The following is a 21143-nucleotide window of genomic DNA, read 5'->3' on the forward strand; positions in this document are numbered from 1 at the left end:
AGTGATTTTGCTCCAAACCAACAGGGATCTATAATTTACAATGCCACTAATTACATTTTAATGAAATGAAGCTATTTGTTTATGAGTTGTCATGTTCACAGAGAAAGAGAGTGAGACACCTCGCTGCTAATGTTGCCAAAGATTATTCAGGACTGTCTAAAATAATTAAGTAATCCTATGAAAACGTTTGGTTGAAATTTTGAGCCTATGTTGTAAGCAGACAAAGTTAAAAGTTATTCTGTTATAAAATGGTTAAAATCTGAACTGAAGACAGAATGGCTTTCCCACAATTCTTTGCTACTCTGCTGATGTCATGTCATTTATCAGACTGTCATTAATCCCTCCGACTTTGTCAGCCTGCTGGCCTCTTGAACCCACATCCAAGTTGCATTGGGCTGCACTGATTGATGAACCATAGGATTGATTGGTTGGCCGAGGAGACAAATGAAGTTGCTTATGAGGTAACAACGAGGGTCAGTGGGTGATGCTCGGGGCGCAGAGGGTTTTGTACCAGGCATATATAATGAGTCCAAAATCTCCATCCTAAAATTAAGTATTGGTGCTGCCTTATTTTTTATTTATTTATTTTTTGATGTTAAAAGTTGTGCAGTGAAACATTTTCTCCAGTGTTTGTACCTTGGAGATTTTCAAATGTTTCAAGTTTTTGAGAGCCCCACTCTTTTCCTCCTCAGCAACCTGATGCGTTTACAGTTTTAGATAATGTGGTCACAAAGCAATTAAAGCTTTCTGCTGGCTAGGGAGCGGTGAGAATGGATTCGCAAATGAGGTTCCTCCTGCTGTCTCTGGCAGCCAAGCCGCTGAGGCAGCACAGTGATTAGTAGAAGAAATTAATTACACATAATGTGCAAATGATTCCCAGAGGGGAATCTCAGCACAAACAGCCTGCCCATCCTCTGCATCGCCACACCTAACAAAGCCAGCACAGGTGTAAGGGGGATGAGGTTTGAGGCTTAAATGATTCTTGACTGTAAGCCCACTCAGACCAGAATTGATAACCAAGCCCTCTTTGGCATGGGGTAAGTGTTCCATTAAACACAGTTGCCATGCTTGCCAGTCCTTGTCCCAAAGCTTAAACATCAAGTTAAAAGCAAGGTACACTCCGGGAATGATATGTGCCTAATTGCTATGACAGACAACTCCCTAGGTGTACCCATCCTCCTCCTCTTTTTAATTTATTATTTCCATGTCTGTCATTTAAGAATAATTTTTACTTTGGCTGTCTAGCTTTACTCAGTTGTCTTTACTGTATACACTCCAGGGCCATATATTAAAATATCTACCTGGCTGCTATCTCCAGAACAGCCTGAATAAAACACGATATGGATTCAAAACGATGCTGGGAGCATACCTTAAGAGATTTAGGTCCATGCTGACTTGATAGCATCAGTTGGTTCCTGCATTTTATTTGATCAAGAACCTCCTGTCCCACCTTGGGCCTTATGTATAAACGGTGCGTACGCACAGAAATGCTGCGTACGAACGTTTCCACACTCAAATCGCGATGTATAAAAGCTAAACTTGGCGTAAAGCCACTCACTTTTCCACGGTACCTCATGCCCTGGTGTACGCAATTTCTCCGCTCAGTTTTGCAGACTGGTGGCACCCAGAGTCAAAGCAGTGCTACTGTTCCTGTGTGGTAACCCTTTCTTTCTTAGACCCACATTCCTGACGCGGCTTTATAAATACACTGAAATGAACTGCATATTGTTTATTAGTGTAATGCATCTGATTGTAATTAACCTGCAGCAATATAATGGTCCAGGGAATAGCCATAGTATTCCAAATACCATAACTGCTTTAGCGTTGTTACGCTCACTGCATCTTCTTCTTCTTTCAGCTGCCCCCGTTAAGGGTTGCCACAGCAGATCATCTTTTTCCATGTTACTCTCAATGCACCACTCGGAGTATTTATATCACTGTATCTGAGTGGGGAATCACAGCAGCAGATGATCAGAAAGAGAATTATCGGTATACAGTTTCAAGCACACACTACCTCAGCCACAACGCGTCAAAGCCTTTCTTGTACGGACCTCGCGTTTCACAAACAGTTTCATCCCAAGAACTATAAACGCGCTCAATCAGTCCATCAAGTGCTCCTTGTAGAACTGTTTGTACTTATAAGTACAATTACCCCACTGTAAACTTGCACTACAGTTATAATATTGCACAACCTGCGCCACTTTATAAAGCGCGTATGATGACGATATCATTTTTAAGATGAAATGCAGCAAAATATGTTGCTTATAGTATACAGATAAAACTTTAACTTCATTTAAATAATCTGTATTGTTAATAATTAAACGTGAGGACACAGTGCCGCAGCGCTAGCTAGTTCACGGATAGCTCCTGCCTTGCGCTGTATTATTGCTGGTGCTGACGCGACACTGGAAGGATAGATGGATAGAATAATTAAACATGTACTACGAAGATATTTCAATGTTCCTTAAAAGTTTTGAAGAATCTGCGTTCTGAGCTTACAGATGGCTTAACGTCTATTACAGAGTTGATTGTGTGGCGATTGGGTATTTGGAGAAAGAAAAGGAAGGACAGGAATTGGAGGTTAGTACGTTTGAAAGAGACAGTACTTCTGTAATAAATTATTTCATCGAAGATCGCACATGGCGCAGCAAGCCTCTTGCGTTAGATATGAACAATCACTGTGCCACCGTGTTCCCATGTTTAATAACATGCTTTCATTCCTGTCATCATGAAAAAGATATCATGTATACATCTCAGTATTTTAATTATTCAGAGAGCTGTAATATCACGAATGTAATTGATTCTGTGTCCTGTTGGAGAAAGAGAAAGAGAGAGAACGGAAGCACATAGTGATTCACACACAGAGCACATAGAAGATCAAACACAGAACAAAGCATTTAACGTGCTACTTGAGAAACTAGTAAAATAAACGATTTTAAGATGAAGTTTATGATGTTCTACTTTAATGACAAAATAAACTATGTGATTAAAGTGGAAATTTCGAGATTAAAGTTGACATTTCATGCTTTTTTTCCCCACTGTGTGCCTATTTTTTTTCTCTGTACCCTAATAAGCTTTCATATGACACTCAGACGGTCTGCTGCGAGTCGCCTTTTCACGCCGACTTTGATATGTGATTTCTTTTTTATTTTGGGCACTGTGCGACTTTGTGAACTTGAGCTTTCGAGTTTCTCCGACACTCTTGTTACTCGATCAACTTTCTTTTGTTGATTATCCCACTGTTTAAACCAACAAATAGTACGTTTTTCCTTTGCCTCCACTTGGTATTCGCTGAAATTCTTATATTTTCCCCCATGCTTTTCCCATTGTCTTTTCACAGAAGGCTATTTATATTGATTTGCATATTCAAAGAGGCATAATTCTGGGAGGAGTTGGGGCGGGACAGAAGGCGCGTGCACGTGGGTTACTTTTCACGCTGATCGGGATTTATGTAGCGGAAGAACGTGGAAGTTTGCGTACATACCGATTCCTGCATCTGGATTTTCTGTGCGTACGCACATTCCCGCTTTTGTGCTTACGCCATGTTATAGTGTGAGTTCTACACACGGCGTTTTGCATGAGGCCCCAGGTTACTAAGATGCTCTGTAATTGATTGAGGCTTGGAGGTTCAAGGGTCAAGCTTGAAATGATCTGAGGTTTGACTGTACGCCATAAGGGAAAGCACTTGGTCAACAACAATGTTGTGGCATTAAAATGACATTCACTTGTGTACCAAATAAACCTTTCCCACTACCACCAGCGTGGGCCATTGATACAAGATGGGACAGAACGATGGATTCATGCACATTATGCCAAATTCTGACCTCAAATTCAGATTAGGTTAGTGTGAGCATGTGACATTTTTTCCACTCTTTGGTTTATCTACTTTTCATGATTACATGCCTACTCTGAATGACGTGGAACTAAGCCTGGTCTTCTGCTGCTACAAGGTTCATCACAATGTATGTTCAGAGACCCCCTTCTGCACATAACAATTATGAAAAGGTCCTCATTTGGGGATCTGTGGGCTTTTTTAGTTCATCTAGCCGTTCTCCTCTGATCTGTCTGTGTACCAGGACTGCCCCTCACGGGATGTTCTATTGTTTATCACCACATTTTCTGTGAACTCCACAGACTTCCGTGTGTGAAAAATCCCTTGAGGACAGCTGGCACCATCATGTCTGATACCAGCAATCACACCACAATTAAATCACACGTCCTGCCCATTCCGATGTTTGGTCGAACAACAGCTAAACTTCTTCACCTTGTAGTCTGTATACTTGGAGTTTGGGGGAACAGGCGATGTGTGTTAACCCACAAATGGAGCTAATTAAATGGGCCTATATAGTGTTATACAGAGCAAAGAAGATTTCGAGACCCCTCAGACATTGACCCATTCTCTCACAATGCTTTTTTTTTTTTTCTTATCTTAAAGTAAAGGTGACAGCACAAGGCAAGCACCACTCCTGGATGGAGAAGCAGTCCTTAGCAAGGCAGACCTGCATTCATTTGTACCTGAGCAATTTAGAGTGGCTAGAAAATGATGTCAATTTCCCAAAAGCTATTGGCTGTTTCTCCATTCGTTCGTTGCTGGTTTCTTGTGCCCTGCATGTAGAGGTCACATTAGACAGAGCTTCAGGACCCAATCCTGTCCTCCAGGAGAATTCTGACAGTTATGCAGCTAAGGAGTTCTAAGAAACCGTCTGGAGATCCTGTCAGTCAATGATGTGTTCTCTGCAATGGCTGCCATGTTACTGCTGCTTTTCAGTACATTCTTTTCAGGCAGCCATGACTGTGTTTCTTGCTTTTGACTGTTTTTCCTGATTCAGATATAGTAAATCGACTTAGGGGCCGGTTTATACTCAGAACGCGTACGCGAATGCATCATGTGCTGCCACGTGTTGATTTGACGCATCCTTGGAGTGTGAGGCCTGTTATAAACCTTCATGGTTTCCTTGTTTCTTTTCATCTGTTATACCCCTACAATGCCCCTCTGTGAGTCCGTACTGTATGCTTACCCCTTTTTATGACCGTCTCTGCCTATTGATTATCATCTTGCTTGCTTATTCAGTCAAATTTTGCAGCCTTCATATTCCTTTGGTTTCGCTGTTCTGCCGTTGAATCCTTTACCTCCCTGCGTCACCTGCCCTCTGCCACTCTGCGGTCGCTCATTTTGTCTTCCCCACTTTTCCTCAGTGCGTGCCTTCCATTCTCCTATTCTCTTTTCCTTGACGTGGCTTCTGGTACCTAGGTGACCTTTTTCTATACGCTACCCTGTACTTTGCAGGACTTTTTCCGGCACTTTTCCTAATGCACTGGAATGAAAATTGTGAGCACACCTCCCCCTACAGCCTGCTGCCGCCTCAAAGCAAGTCATTTTCTTAAAGAACAAATGTGTCTGTGGTTGGTGCTATTCATCATGTCTTCCCCTTGGACGTTTCCAATGCACCCTCTTGTCATTTTTTTTTTTCCTTTAACGCAGGCTTTTTTTTTTCCCCCCCTCTTTCAGGGAAGAAGACAAGAATATATTTGATTACTGCCGGGAAAATAACATTGAATATGTCACCAGGGCCATCAATTCAAAGAAGGTGGATGTTAATCTTAAAGACGAGGAGGTGAGTAGCACTGCACGGCACAGCAGCAGGAGGCTGCTGTTTAAGAATGTGTTTCAGGGGGTAGAACAGCTGGAAATCTCAAGGCTGTGTTTCTGTGACAGTTTGGTGGGCTGTTCTCCTTCACCTATGGACCGGCAAAATTTTGAGGCCTTCCTAAAAACTTTGGTTGTGGCTCGTAAAATGAGCTTAAATGCAAGAGACTTTTGTGGTTTCCTATTGGATCACATGAGGCTACCAGCAGAGGGCACTGATGACTCTCTTTCACATGCTGCTGGTTTGTCACCTTTGCCTGTGGTGGCATCTTCTTCTTACCATTCATCATTTCCTCCATTTGTGCACAGGAGCAGCTACAGCTCGTTGGTCAATTTCCTGAATTATTTTGCTTTACTTCATACTATCACCTGGAATAAAGTGTAGTGATAAATAATAGAATACCTGCAAAGGGCCTATGGAAATCAAAGTCTCCTCCAGAGGGTGTCCTTAAAAAGTGAGCAGGTGAGAATAATGCAAGATATACAGTACAGTACGACTCCAGCTCCCTACTGCCCATTCTTTTGCATTTACCCGCATATCACAGGCCTCATACTCGACCTGCACTTCAGAAGAAGCTAAGCATGTTTGGGCCTAGCCAGTACTTGGATGGCAGACCATCTAGGAAAAGCTCTGGTTGCTACTGGAGGAGGCGTTGGTGAGGCCAGCAGGGTGTACTCACTCTTTGGCCTGAATGTGGATCCCAATGCAGTGACAGGGACACCGTGGTGTAAAACATGGCCACCGTCCTTTAGATGAGATGGAAAATCGAGATCCTGACTGTGTCTGGTCAAAAAAGATCCCTTGGTGTCCTTTGTAAAGAGTAGGGGGTATCCTGATATCCTGTCTAAGTTGTCCACCTCAGCCTAGTCATTCTGGCCCCCTAATCATCCCTTGTCTGTAATTGGCTAACTGTCTCTCACCCCCTAATAAGTAATGTGTGGTCAGCATGCTGGTGCAAAAATGGCTGCCGTGGTGTCACCCAGGTGGATGGTTCGCATTAGTGGTAGTTGAAGTGGCTCTCCACTCACTATGAAAAGCAATTTGAGCAGTCAGTAAATCTACTGTCTGTCTCTCTCTCTCTCTCTCTCTCTCTGTCTCTTTCTATCTATATCTATCTATCTATCTATATATCATATATATATTGTAACAGATAGAGGGTGCTATCGCTCCCTTGAACCTTTGTTCGAGACGCCAGACACCAGATAAAAGTCCAATATGACTTTATTTTATCAATAAACAGTGCACAAAGCACCCTACACTCCACAATACTCATATAAATAAACGATAATTAATCACTAATCAATCCTCCACTCCCAGACGCGTTGCCACCCTTCCACCCAGTTCAGCTCAACGCTCTGGTGTTTCTCTGAGTCTTTTATAGTCCTTGACCTGGAAGTGTTTCGCCCTCTCTGTCCACATGACTAGGAACACTTCCGGGTCAGAAAAAAAAATCCTTTTCTTCACCCCGGAAGCACGTCATTCCACTTGTTCATGTGACTCTGACATACTTCCGGGGCGTAGGGAAAATAATTACTGCTCCTCCCTGCAGCGCCTTCTAGTGGCCCCTGTGGTATCCAGCAGGGTTGTAAAGGAAAACTCCAATGTCCATAATTCCCTGCTGGCATTCGGGGTACCTCCATACTGCAAGGAGAGCTCCACCTGGCGGCCTGGGGGTATTGGCCGGGATAAACGGCCGGCCACCTATCACAATATATATGTGTATATATATATATATATATATATATATATATATATAAATCCTAAGCCTAAAAGTGCAACAATTTTGTGTGACGTTTTTTGTCACGCTTTAGATCAGGCTTATTTTAAAACCTACATATATATGCTTGGTATCATTCTTTTCAAAATTTATCGAACTTTAATATGATGTTGTTAGATTTTCAGATTCTTGTTCCGTTTTTAAAATTATAAACTAAAAAATATCAAGAACTCGCGTCCCATGAGACGAGACTTTGTGCCAAAAGATTTAACCATGCCCTGGGCGAGAAATAAAAGAGTAGGACAGCTGCTTTTAAATGTTTGAAGTGCCGTGCGAGATGCAGATCATGTGACACGGCAGCAGCAGCAGCTGATCGAGCAAAGAGGAGGTAAAAAAAAAAATTTGTTTCCCATTATATCACCATTTAATAAAGTATCTATTTAAGAGGGGGTTTGGGAGGAGCGACCGCGTCTCCTTGGGGTGCATTCAGCCCCCCTCTTCACAACACGAGTGACAGAGACCCAAAGTGGCTGGCGTGTAGCGCAGGCCGGGGGGGTTGGCGAGCGAAGCAGGCAGGGGGGAACCCCCTAGTTGCTATATAAATGTAATTATTATGTCATTTTATCTTGCACCATTTTTCTTACTTGGAAGCCAGCATTGTAGTTCTTGTGGTTCAGGTGCACCTCCTCCATGTCTATCATCCTGTTTCACACGATCACCTGCATTGGCACCTTGCTTCTCGTTCTTCTGCCCAGTTCTTCTCATTCAGCACTCTCTAACTTCTTCACGATTGTCCTTCCTTGTTTAGGCACCCCGTCTAAATGCTTCCCCTTCACGCTCTTTTAGGTGCTCCACCATGCATGTTTTCATCTATGGCTCTTTGCCCTCCAGCTCCATTTTCCTCACATAGCATTCCCAGTGCCATCAGCAAACACGTATTTTTGGGCAAGTGCAGGGAAATATTATCTACATGACAAGAGAACAACAATCTGCAAAAATCAGAGACAAGGTGGGGTTGACGCAGATTTTCTTTTGTTGGGCAGTACCTGCCACTTTAGTCATGCGTTGGGCACTGACTTGGGTAACCAGTTGCCTTGATTGATAAGCCCTACTAGCTGAAGCTCAGTAAATATTCATTTCAGGAGTGTTCCTTTTTTTCCTAACGTTGTTATGGTTTACAACCAGCTAGACTTGGGCTGCTTTCCAGAAACATTTCAATAGAAAATAGAAAGCCACGCATTTGTGCCAGAAAGTAATTTTAGGTTTAACTTTATTTTGATTTGAGCTGATGTGCTGATCCCTCATAATGCAGGAGCACTTTGGTGTGATCCATCACAAAAATAGAACATCATTAAGGGCATCCTCCTCGTTAATACTCTTCTGCTTTTGTTTGATTAAAAGTCGCATGTCATCAGCACATAGTTTCATGTGGAATACGGGGAGCGGTTTCAGGCAGCTTACCGACCTGAGTATTCCCTAGTCAAGGGGCTCCTGTCTTTTGTGGCAATAGGTGCCTACAGGTGCATCTGAATAAATTAGAAGATCATCGAAAAGTTAAATTGTTTCAGTAATTCAGTTCAAAAAGTGAAACTCGTATATTATATAGATTCATTACACACAGTGGTATATTTCAAGTGTTTATTTGTTTTCATTTTGCTGATTATGGCCTACAGGTAATGAAAACTCAAAATTCAGTATCTCAGAAAATTAGAATATTACATAAGACCAATAAGAAAAAATGATTTTTAATGCAGAAATGTTGGCCTATTGAAAAGTATGGCCATGTACGTATGCACTCAATACTTGGGTGGGACTCCTGTTGCATGAATTGTTGCATCAATGTGGCGTGGCATGGAAGGCGATCAGCCTGTGGCACTGCTGAGATGTTATGGAAGCCCAGGATGCTTTGATGGCGGCCTTCAGCTCATCTGCATTGTTGGGTCTGGTGTCTCATCTTCCTCTTGACAATATCCCATAGATTCTTAAGAGGATTGTGAAGCACAGCCCATTCAAGAATTTGGTGTTGATTCCCAAGGAGTGAACTGCGGTTGGAGTCAGTGCTTCAAGAGCCGCCACACACAGACGTGTGTATCGGGGACATCACATTCCTTGTGTCAAGCCACTCCTGAACCAGAGACCACGTCAGAAGCGTCTTACCTGGGCTAAGGAGAGAACGGACTGGACTGCTGCACAGTGGTCCAAAGTCCTCTTTTCAGATCCATTTGGCACTCACGGTCCCAGAGTGTGGAGGAAGAGTGGAGAGGCACAGAATTCAAGTTGCTTGAGGGTCCAGTGTGAAGTTTCCACAGTCAGTGATGATTTGAGGAGCCGTGTCATCTGCTGGTGTTGGTCCACTGTGTTTTGTCAAATCCAAAGTCAGTGCAGCCAGATGTCTACCAGGACATTTTAGAGCACTTCATGGTTTCCTCTGCTGATTAGCTTTATGGAGATGTGGATTTCATTTTCCAGCTGGACTTGGCACCTGCCTACAATGCCAAAAGTACCAATATCTGGTTTAATGTCCATGGTATCACTAGGCTTGATTGGCCAGCAAACTCGCCTCACCTAAACCCCATAGATAATCTATCAAGAGGAAGATAAGAGACAGCAGAGCCAACAATGCAAACGAGCTGAAGGCTGCGATCAAAGCATCCTGGACTTCCATAACACCTCAGCAGTGCCACAGGCTGATCGCCTTGATGCCATGCCGCACTGATGCAGCCATTCATGCAACAGGAGCCCCTACCAAGTATTGAGTACGTACATACATGGACATACTTTTCATTCACCCGACATTTCTGTATTAAAAATCTTTTTTTTATTGGTCTTATGTAATACTTGCCATCCCTTGCGGCTTTGCCTGCATATTAGTGAAACAGGACAGTGAGGAGGGCCCCACCTGGTCCCCCAATCCTGACGTCACTCTTCCCCCTCCCCTCAGCCCGCACCCACTGTCTCTGCTAATGCACAAATATATCGCTCCTGCAAGCGAACAATGATTCTTAGCACAATGAGAGAAGTCGCAATATCAACCGAAATATTCAAGCAAATTATAGAAAGAAAAAAAAAAGATGTAAATCCGTTAAGTTGTTCTCTCGTTCGCTAACTAAGCAGAGTTAAGGTTGTAGCGGGGCCACATAGTGTTTAAATGTCAGTTCTGTGTGCGTCTCGTTTCATTGTCCCGTTTACTGTTTATGTGCATCAGTTAATGCCGTCCCCGAAAAAGGGGACGGATGATGGAAGGAGACCACAGCCGCAAACCTGGAAAACACCTGTTTACAATCAATCAATCCCAGCCGTCACAGGATTATATAAGCAAGCAGGAGGAGAAGGAAGAGAGAGGAGAGAAGGAGATTTTGTTTCACCATCACGACCACGAGCAACCTGTACCTGTTTTCCATATTGCGCTTATCCATCCAGTTTGTTTTTCCATCTGCCGGATTTATTTCAAGGACCTCACCACGAGATACCCCGGGGTAGGACTTAATCATCCACCACACACACGAGGATTCACGGTGAGGCTGTTCCATTTTTTCCGGGGAGAATCAAACAACTCAATATCACTAATTCAGTCATCCGCTTTCAGGACATTTTCTTTATTACCGGACTCACGTACTCATTCATTTTCAGTTTGTCATTCATTGTCGTTATTCGTGTTGTGTGTTTATTTGTTACAGGGACAAGGGAGGGTTTTTGTTGTGTGTATATATATATATATATATATATATATATATATATATATATATATATATATATATATATTTGGTGGTGTCTTGTTATTGCTGGGGTGGAGGGATATTTATATTTATATGTTTCTATTTTTCTATTTCATTTCACTTAATACATATATAATCTGTTTAATTTTACATCCTGTTTTTGTGTGCTCATATTTTTCACCGTCGATTGTGGGGGAAAAGTTCAAATGGTAAGAAGTACGGCTTGATAGTAGATTATTTCTCAGTCAATTATCCAAGCCACAGGTCTTGGGAGTGTAGCTGCCGGCTGGGTAAAAGGGGTCGGCCGTTACAAGGTTACACCCCGAGTCAGATGCGTGAGTGAGGAGGACCCCGCAGCCCAATGAGTCTCACTCTGATTTGCGCTAATAAATCGTTACCGCAAGTGAATTCTGATACTTAACACGATGAGAGAAGTCGCAAAATCAAAGGAATGTTCAAGCAAATTTTGGAAAAAAAACCCGATTTAATAAATCCGTGAAGTAGTTCTCTCGTGAAAAGCTGACAGACATACAAACGGGTCTAAAAAAACCATAAGAAATTTCGTGCTTAGACCACAAAATTTTTAAAACCATTTCTTAGCGAGCACCTATGGGCCAAGGGTAACCTACATTCCAAATTTCAAGTCCCAAGCCCTCGTGGTTTGGGAGATTTCGTGATGAGTGAGTCAGTGGGATTTGGCTTTTCTAGATATAGATTCTGATTTTCTGAGATTCTAAATTTTGAGTTTTCATTACCTGTAGGCCATTATCAGCAAAATGAAAAGAAATAAACGCTTGAAATATATCACTCTGTGTGTAATGAATCTATATAATATACAAGTTTCACTTTTTGAGTTGAATTACTGAAATAAATTAACTTATCGATGATATTCTAATTTATTGAGATGCACCTGTAGTTATGATGTGCTCATAGGTGAAGAGCTGACTAGGAAGCTAGAAAAGACACGAAAGGGGCATTAGAGTATCAAGCATGGGGCAGAGGAAAAGTGTCAAAGGAGAAGTTTTAAGTACAGTGCAGAGAAACGATGTTAGGACAGTGACTATAGATGGAAATCAGGTAAGGATAAGTAAAATACAAGGTGGGATGCTAACCTGAAAGGTCGTTTTGGAAGTCTTTTTGTGAATTTCCCCTTGGGATTAATAAAGTATCTATCTATCCATCCATCCATCCGTCCATTTATGTCATTTTGGAAGTGAATGTAGATTCGGCTGCTGAGTAGTAAAACCGAGATTAAGTACTAGTAAAGTGGGGGACATTTGGGGGAGAAGTCATGCACTTAGGTACCACTTTATCATCCTGGGGAATAAATAATTTGAGTCGGATACCAGTGGAGCTGCTATAGAGTGGGCCATTAGGATGACTCGTCATGTGCCAAGATGGGATAAACTAAGAGTTAGGTCAGGATAGGGGGTTAGGGTAAGAGAATTGAAAGTGGGGAGGACTGGTGAGCTTTGTTGGTCTGAATGGCCTGTTCTTGTCTACATTTTTCTAATGTTGTAATTGAGTGCAGTGTAGGGATGTACACCGAGTTGACATTTTATTAGGTACACTTGTCCTTTAGCAATTTGTGCCTCTTTTGGCTTTCAGAGTAGCATCCGTTTATCTGTCCACGGATTCTACAAGTGCATTGTTCAGGAATATTGTAGCACATGAAAATAAATGTGCTGCTTCCTTGCTACAAACCCTAACCCTAATTAGCAGCAAAAACAGGTCACTCATTAAGAAAAGGGTTAGAATGGAAACCTGCAGCCACTACAGCCCTCCAGGAACGGAGTTGGGGTCTCCTGTTGTAGTACTTTGAAGAATTTAGCAGTTGAGGGCATTCTTCTGCTGGAGTAACACAGCACAGCTCTAGGATCACCACAGAGATGCCATCTCAAATTTGAAGACCATCTTTCATAATGAATAAGATCTAAACTGTATAGGGAGCGTTCTGTAGCTGTGTGCTCCCAACTTGGTGTCAAGTTTAAGTATATTGTTTAGAACAAAATACTTATAATGGGGACAATGATATAAAGCCAACAAAGATGCACACACTCACAAAAAATGCGTATATTAAATAGAGAGAGACATCTTTGATTGTCCCTAGGGGGAAATCTGGCTTTTTACAGAAGCTCTTTAAATGTATAAATAGGGAGATAATGTAGTTAGTAAATAAATATACACACATACATTGGTCTGAACGAAGGAGGAAATTAAAAAAAGATTATTATAACGTTATACATATATGTAGTGTGTTCCTATTGAATGAGTCTTAGAAATAAAAGTAACGTGACCTGCTGTTACCCTTTACTATCATCGGCTACATTCACCTCCAAAAAAAGAAGGTTTTTGCAGCTTCCATGCCATTACCAGAAGCAAATGTAACTATTGTCACAAAAAGACTCCAGACAGTCAAAAAGGTTTGGGGGCAGCCACCCAGCTATTATGATCCTGGCTGCAAAAGGTTGAAAAATGACTGAGTAGTTTACAAGACGGAGTCCAAAACAGAACTGAATGCATGGAGGTGAGATGGCGGTTTTAAGGGCTGGTGGAGGAAATGATGTCCGGGGACTGGAAGTGACACCATCAGAGGCACCGGGACCGGAAGTGACGTCATCAGAGGCACCGGGACCTGGTGGGATTTCCTGGGTATGGTCTGCAAGGAACTGAGAGAGACAGTCGGCACACTCTGCCACCCCCTGGTCTGATGTAGTATTACAATTACTGAAGCCCTTTAGCCGTCTCCTAATCGCACGTGTGTGACATGATCTAATAAACTCCAGCTTATGTATTACTTTTTACCACACTCTCCTTGACAGGTGGTTTACAAAGAAAATAAGAATACACACACTAAAGTAGAATAGACAAATACTGTCATTCATCCATCCATCCATTATCCATCCCGCTATATCCTAACTACAGGGTCACGGGGGGGACTGCTGGAGCCAATCCCTGCCAACACAGGGCGCAAGGCAGGAAACAAACCCCGAGCAGGGCACCAGCCCACCGCAGACTGTCATTCACTTTATCTTTATTTCATAGTATAGGCCCTTTCACTCTGTGTGACATGACAGTGAACTTACGCAATAAACTGGTGTACATGTCAATTTAGCCCATTACTTTCCATAAACGGGGTCAGTCACTCTGGGACTGAGGTGATTTGCCTCCCGTATGCCTGGGCAGACTTTAGTTTTATGACTGACTTTTGTGTTTTCATCCACAGGGCAGAGCACTCCTCCACTGGGCTTGTGATCGAGGGCACATTGACCTTGTGTCCATGCTTCTCCAGAATAATGCTGACATTAACAGCCAGGTAAGGAGCCTCGAATACGCCTTCGTATACTGTTGTCACCCCCATTCTGCTCAGTACCACAGTAGCATTTGTGCATCTCTAAGCATATGTCTTTACAGTATCAAAAAGAAACATGGAACTAAATGGGTGACCATTCTGTGCCGTCTCCTGGTTAAAGACGCCTTTTACACTGACTGGCAGCTCCGCAAAAGCAGTCTGTCTGCTGGTCATTTCTTTTCTGCTCTTCTCTTAACGCAACTTGGAAAGAGTGCATGACGAGTGTGCCTGGCTGTATGGTGGTAATTGCCCAGTTGTGCCTGGCTGTATGGTGGTCATTGCCCAGTTGAAAGCGTAAGAAAAGGTACTTTAAAACATTATTAGGAAAATTAGAGGACTGCGGACAGACAGATCTGAAAGTTTCCATGAATTTATTAAAAATACACAAGACGTCACGTCCTCCGCAGTATAGCAGCTGATAATGCCAGGACTGGGAAACGAGAAATGAAGTGAGGGCAAAAGCTTGCCCAAAGGGTGTTGCACATCTTTCTTATAAAAACGGAGTTATGAAAGCTACACAAGGGGATTAATAAAGGTGGTAGTTGACAGATTCTGAGCAAGATATTTTTGACGGTAGGAAAGGACCTGGATGCTGGACAAGGCTTGGTTTGAATGTGCTGGTTGGGTGACATGAAGAGTTCATTAGGATTCTGGCAGCACACCTGTTAAAGGCAGTAATGAATGTGACATAGACGCAAAGGTCCAACACTAACGGCCAATGTATGAATCTGTTGTTTAAAGTGGACATTCAGTAACATCCTGTAATGTTCTCCAGTGGAGCGATTAGTATTAATGAGCGCTGGCACCGCGTACGTAGCTCAGATTGTCTCAAAGCCGGCAAACCTGCTCTAATGCAGTGGTGACAATGTTTTTGATGCTACTGGAGACCTCCCTTGTGCTGTCTGCTAATAAACACATCAGGAAAGGTGGTTGGCCATGTCTGCGCTGCTGCTGGGATGGCAGCACAAAATGGTGCTGGTGTGGGGTGGGGTAACGGAGCCACCAGAATTGGTATTGACAGGTTGTAAATTCTGCCTTGGGATGAATAATCTCTCAAGAACCTTTCCTTGTCCGCTGCCGCTGGCTCTTTATTTATTATTAAAACAACATGATCCATGAGGCGCGCGGGGGCGACTCCCAGGTCCGCTAATTCTAATTAATCCAGTCAGAGTGAGCGGCCAGGGTAAGCGCTGCAGTCTATCGGATTGAAATTCATAACTTAATTGAGGTCAAAGTCCCAAGCCGAGAGAACAAAAGTCTTTGGCGGGGACCAGAGGGATCAATAGTAATAAATATCCGGCCAGGCTGTGAGCGGCGCTTCATTGTGACAGATTATGGAAGACAGTAGGAAGACGGCGACCATGACAGCTGAGTTCTGAGATCTGCTGCTGCTGCGCAACTGTTGAGCGAGTAAAGTCCGGCAGTGCGAAGTCAAGGTTGATTGTCTGTGATTTTAGTGAGCCACTGAATGTACACAGGCTGACAAACTTACGTTAACAAATATATGAATCCATCTTTCATATGGGTGATGTTTGTCTTAAGGAATTGGAACATTTACAGTGTAGGCAAAATGTTAGATAATAAAATGTAAAAATAATACAGTCCAACTTAAATGAATGAAAATTGTTGATTGGATGGCAGAGTGGATCATCAAGTGTCTTATAGAACTTGACTATAGTGGCTTGTCTTTTTGTGTGCCCCATATTCTTATGGGTCTCCTCTCACACCCCAGTAACATGTGAGTTAGCAGGAATGATTTGCTTTGGTGCGAGTTTGTAAACATGAGCATATCCTGCTCCTCGCAGGTTTCTGGGTGCACCTCTTTCTGATGGTGTAGATGTTGGCTCCCTGCAACAGTCAAATGGCAATGTGTGTTAAAACATGGTAAGAGATCCTGGGAAGATCCTGCTGAAAGTGAAATTAGAAACACATCTGATTTAAATCAAGAAGAAATGTGGACAAGGACTGGATGGAGCCCACACACATCCTGGTAACAACTAGCAAGATAAGGTGACGCACTGAATAAGAATCAACAGGTTAGCACATATCACACTGACTGTAGGGTGCAGTTCACATCCTGGCATTCAGCATTGTAAGAACAACACTAGTGGTCCGCATGATCTTTTCAACTACAAGGTGCCAGTTTCTAGTAATCCTCATGTTCCTAATTCCTAGGTGCCAGTTACTTCAAGATATCCTCCTCATTACCATGGACTGATGGTCACCTTCATGGTCCGCATTACTAATGGGTGTTGGTCACCCTCATGGTCTGCATTACTAATGGGTGTTGGTCACCTTCATGGTCCACATTACTAATGGGTGTTGGTCGCCCTCATGCCCTACATTACTAATGGATGTTGGGTGCCATCATGGTCTGCATTACTAAGGGGTCTTGGTCACCCTCATGGTCCGCATTACTAATGGGTGTTGGTCACCTTCATGGTCCGCATTACTAATGGGTCTTGGTCGCCCTCATGCCCTACATTACTAATGGGTGTTGGTCACCCTCATAGTCCGCATTACTAAGGGGCGTTGGTCACCTTCATGCCCTACATTACTAATGGATGTTGGGTGCCATCATGGTCTGCATTACTAATGGGTGTTGCGCGCCATCATTATGTGAATTTCCCCTTGTGATTAATAAAGTATCTATCTATCGATCGTGCCATACATTACTAATGGGTGTTGGGCACCATCGTGCCCTACGTTACTAATGGGTGTTGGGCGCCATCGTGACCTACGTTACTAATGGGTGTTGGGCGCCATCGTGTCCTATGTTACTAATGGGTGTTGGGTGCCATCGTGCCCTACGTTACTAATGGGTGTTGGTCACCTGCATGGTCCGCATTACTAATGGGTACCATTCACCCTTGTGATCCACGTTAATGCAGTAATTCTATTGATCCTTATTAATACACGGTGCCAGTTACCTATATTGTGTACTTGTTATCCCATCAGCACATACATTATTATGATTATCCCATGTACTGTAGTGTCGGTTGCCCTCGTGGTCCACTTTACTACAGAGCCCTCAGGGTTCTGGTCACCCTTGTGTTCCTTATTAGTGGAGGTTTCACTAACCCTATTGGTTCCCATTAATACCGGTTTGCCAGTTACCCGTATTGCCATCAGTACATACACCCTTGTGATTTTAGCAGCCTGCTCTTAGTGCCCATCGAGAAAACAAAGCATGGGTCACAATACTGAATTATGCTTTCTATATTGTTTGCAATAACTTGGTTTAGTCAGAAGTCTTCGACACTGAGCTTACAGTATTTGCAGGGAAAAAAAATTAAGCTGTTGAATTCACCAAAAAAAATGGAGTCAGGAGTAAAGAACAGTAAGCACCAACACCCCTGCCCTTCTTGCCCCCGGACGTACACCCTGGCATCCCAAACTTTCCAACGCCAGTGGCTGTGCTGCATATCACATTGGCTTCCTTCCAGTGCTGCAGCAGGTGTTGAGCAGTCGTGCCCACGCTTGGCACCATGACTGAAATTTCAAAACAAGAAGCTCAATCTGTTATTTTCTCGATACAAGCTGAAATTTTTTTCCCCCTTATTCCACAATCAAGACCCCTGAATCTTATCCCCCCCCCCCCCCCACCACCACCCTCGCCAACAAGCAAGAAAAGGCTGATTGGAATTCCTGTGAAGGAGTGTCACTACGGCAGCTCTACAACCCATAACAAATGGTTCAGTCATAAAAAATCTCCCCGAGAATTCGTCATAACTCTGCTGCTCGTACTTTCCAATAACAAAGCCCCAGCTCAGCCGCCTTGCGCATAATAATGGACGCGTCCAAGGTTCCAAGCGAATAAATCTACAGCGTGCCGAGCTGCGAGGTCAGAAAACTGTTCTTTATTGCACTCATTAATACGGGTATTAAAGGAGCCATAGGCAGGGCCTCTGTTATCCTCAGCCGAGGGATGTATCAGTCGGTAAAGCACAAAAGCAGCCCTTCACATTCGGACACCTCATCCTCTGAGGGTATTGTATGACAAAGCGTCTTCACATACGCGAGTAATGGGTCGGATTCTGCCTCATTACCTGTGGTGTCGGCACTCGATGTGAAAGAAAGACATGCTATCAAAAAGAAGGGCAGCCTTTCACATTCTCCATTTTTCTCTCCGCTGCCATAGGTGCAGCCTTGACCGTAAACGCACACACTCAGACATGAGACCTACCGTAATGGCCAACAGGTTGCTGCTTTCTTTGCCAAAACAAAGGCATGAAAAGTGGTCCTTACTGAGACCCCTCACTCAACAAATCCAAGCTCCCCTCCCCCTTTTACTTGCTGTTATGCCGCTGCCTGCTAACTTTCTGCTTCTTTGAATTGGAGATTTCTCGTTTAATACTGAAAGACGGCTGTGAAATGTTGTATGCCAAGGGTCATTTTGGAAGTGGATTCTGCTGCAGTTCATATTTATTATTGCTGTTGGCTTAAAATGACTGTAAGATGGATTTTTGCGTGGGCACCATAGGAAAACAGCATTTGAAGTATTTTCAAAACATGGGCACCATCAGGCCCCCATCTTTACTCGCACAGACTGCATCATGGCCAAAGAAAAGGAACTTTGGTCTGTGTGTCGCGGCCAAGGCTGTAGTAAATGTTGATGTAGTTACACTTCTACATCTGAACACATCTGCCTGCGCTCTGTGCGCATATCACCACTTCAGCAGGTAGGCAGGCAGGCAGGCAGGCTGTGAAAGGCACTATATGTAAACTGAGTGAGTGTATGGCCGGTCCTGAGGGCCCCAGTGGCTGCAGGTTTTCACTCTAACCCTTTTCTTAATTAGTGACCTGTTTTTGCTACTAATTAACTTTTCCCACGGGATCAGCAGTTCCAGGAATACTCAAACCAGCCTGTTTGGTACCAACAATATTTCTTCGTCAGTTGAAATCTCACAGATTGCATTTTTTTCCCTCATTCTGGAGTTTGATGTGAACATGAGCTGAAGATTCTGACCTGCATCTGCAGGATTGCATGCATTGCGCAGCTGCCACATGATTGTCTGATTAGATAATTGCATTTATAATAGGGGTGTTCCTAATAATTTGCTCAGTGAGTGTATATTCATACCACAGAAATTTGGAATCTACCGGCACATCATTGCTGACGTGTGAGACAATATGAAATACCCCCACGGGCACAAGGGGATTAAGCAAAATCTACACAGGCTGCATTTGGGTACAGGATTCACACTCCCATCATTAGGAAGTTGGAGAAAAACCACAGGGAAAGCATGCAGACTTCGAACAGTCAGATATGAACCCCGACCTCTGGAGTTATGAGGCAGCACTGCTGGGCACAGTGCCACCCTGGTTAACATGGCACAACTGTTGCTAACTTCTGTTGAAGCATTGTATAAAGTAAAATGAGGAATCCTCTCTCTATAAGTTCTCTATGTGCCTGAATCCCAGTCCACTTCTGCATCATTGTCCTCACTGCCATAGACTGCTAACTGGATAAAAGATTTAACACTCAAAATAATTTATTCTCTTTAATTTATATCAATTGCTGAAAAATAAACTTGTCGGCAGACCCAAGGTTTTCCTCCTTAGAATGTGTGGGCACTATATCAGCGCAAGCATTGTGATTGATTTTTTTTTTTGTTCTTTTTTTCTTTTGAAAATCCATGAGCTTTTGAGTCCCTTAGCCCGGTGGATGTTAATTTTCTGCTACTTTCGCCCCTGCTAAATTACTTAATGGAATGTGAGGCGTCCCCCGGGAGGTATAAAAGGAAAGCAGCTCTTTCCAGGGAGCACAGGGGATGCCTGCTGTGTCTCGAGGTCAGTCAGACAAGGTCCTCCTCCCAAATTTATGGAGATGAACACTGAAAGTCTGCATTGGGGGATTGGCGGGGATTTACCTTTTGGTGTCAGAGCTCCACACCTCACCAGGTCTGCTGTATCATCTCCAGGCTCCTGCAACTTCTGTGCCCCCTTTACCCAAAGTCCTCTTACACTCCTTTCCCACTCACCATCTTACTTGGGTCTGGCATCTTTGTTAGTCCTACTGAACCTCCAGTTCTTGCAAGATCCACTCAGAGTAGCAGACTGGGCCTCAGCTACTTTGCCAGTGGGGGCGCTGCTGAGCAGACAGGAGGCCAGACCATGTAAGGGAAGATTTCCTGTTTTTTTTTTTCTTCCCCCAGATGAGTGGCGCCCCCTGCCTTTGTGCTGGGCACACACAGGGCTGAGTCCTGCCCAGAAAAGCACAACTCAACCTGTCAGTCCGTCATGCATAGCTTTAATCCAATGAGCTTCCCTTTGATTCGTGAAAAGGATATTGGCTCCTGTCAGGCCTGCCACTTGATGCCCGCCTTGTCCTCCAGAGTCCTCCTAATTGAATTAAGGGCTGCCGGTGCAGGGGATCAGGGAGCAGAGAGAGGCGACACGCTCCGTTGGTTCAAGGACACGCGAGGCGCTAATGCGTGCCGACACGCTGCCGCTCACACTCTGATTGGCAAGGTTAACACTTAGCGCTAGGCCGAGGGGGCTCTGATTCGATTAGATGCGCCCAGCCTTCTGATCCTTTTAACGCCAGTCAGCCATTCCAGCAATGGCATGGACCTCTTAACGCTGCCTTTTTAGCGTGTCTGTGCAGGGAGAAGTTAATGCTAAGGATGGTAAGAGGTGGGAGGAGTCGGGACACTGATGCCCACTGTCAAGAGTACTGCCTGGTGCCTCCTGTGCCAGGATCTCTC

The 21143-nt window shown here is 43.7% G+C and overlaps 1 protein-coding gene across 1 annotated transcript in view; it reads left to right on the forward strand.

The window, feature by feature from the left end:
- Positions 1 to 21143, forward strand: part of acbd6 (acyl-CoA binding domain containing 6) — a 100563-nt gene that overhangs the window by 50962 nt on the left and 28458 nt on the right. Inside the window, exons 5-6 of the mRNA XM_028812417.2 lie at positions 5510 to 5615; positions 14308 to 14397. Of these exons, the coding sequence (XP_028668250.1) occupies positions 5510 to 5615; positions 14308 to 14397 (196 nt within the window). The remainder of the gene's footprint in view (positions 1 to 5509; positions 5616 to 14307; positions 14398 to 21143) is intronic.

This window comes from Erpetoichthys calabaricus, chromosome 10 (genome assembly GCF_900747795.2).
Source record: "Erpetoichthys calabaricus chromosome 10, fErpCal1.3, whole genome shotgun sequence".
NCBI classification, from domain to species: Eukaryota; Metazoa; Chordata; class Cladistia; order Polypteriformes; family Polypteridae; genus Erpetoichthys; species Erpetoichthys calabaricus.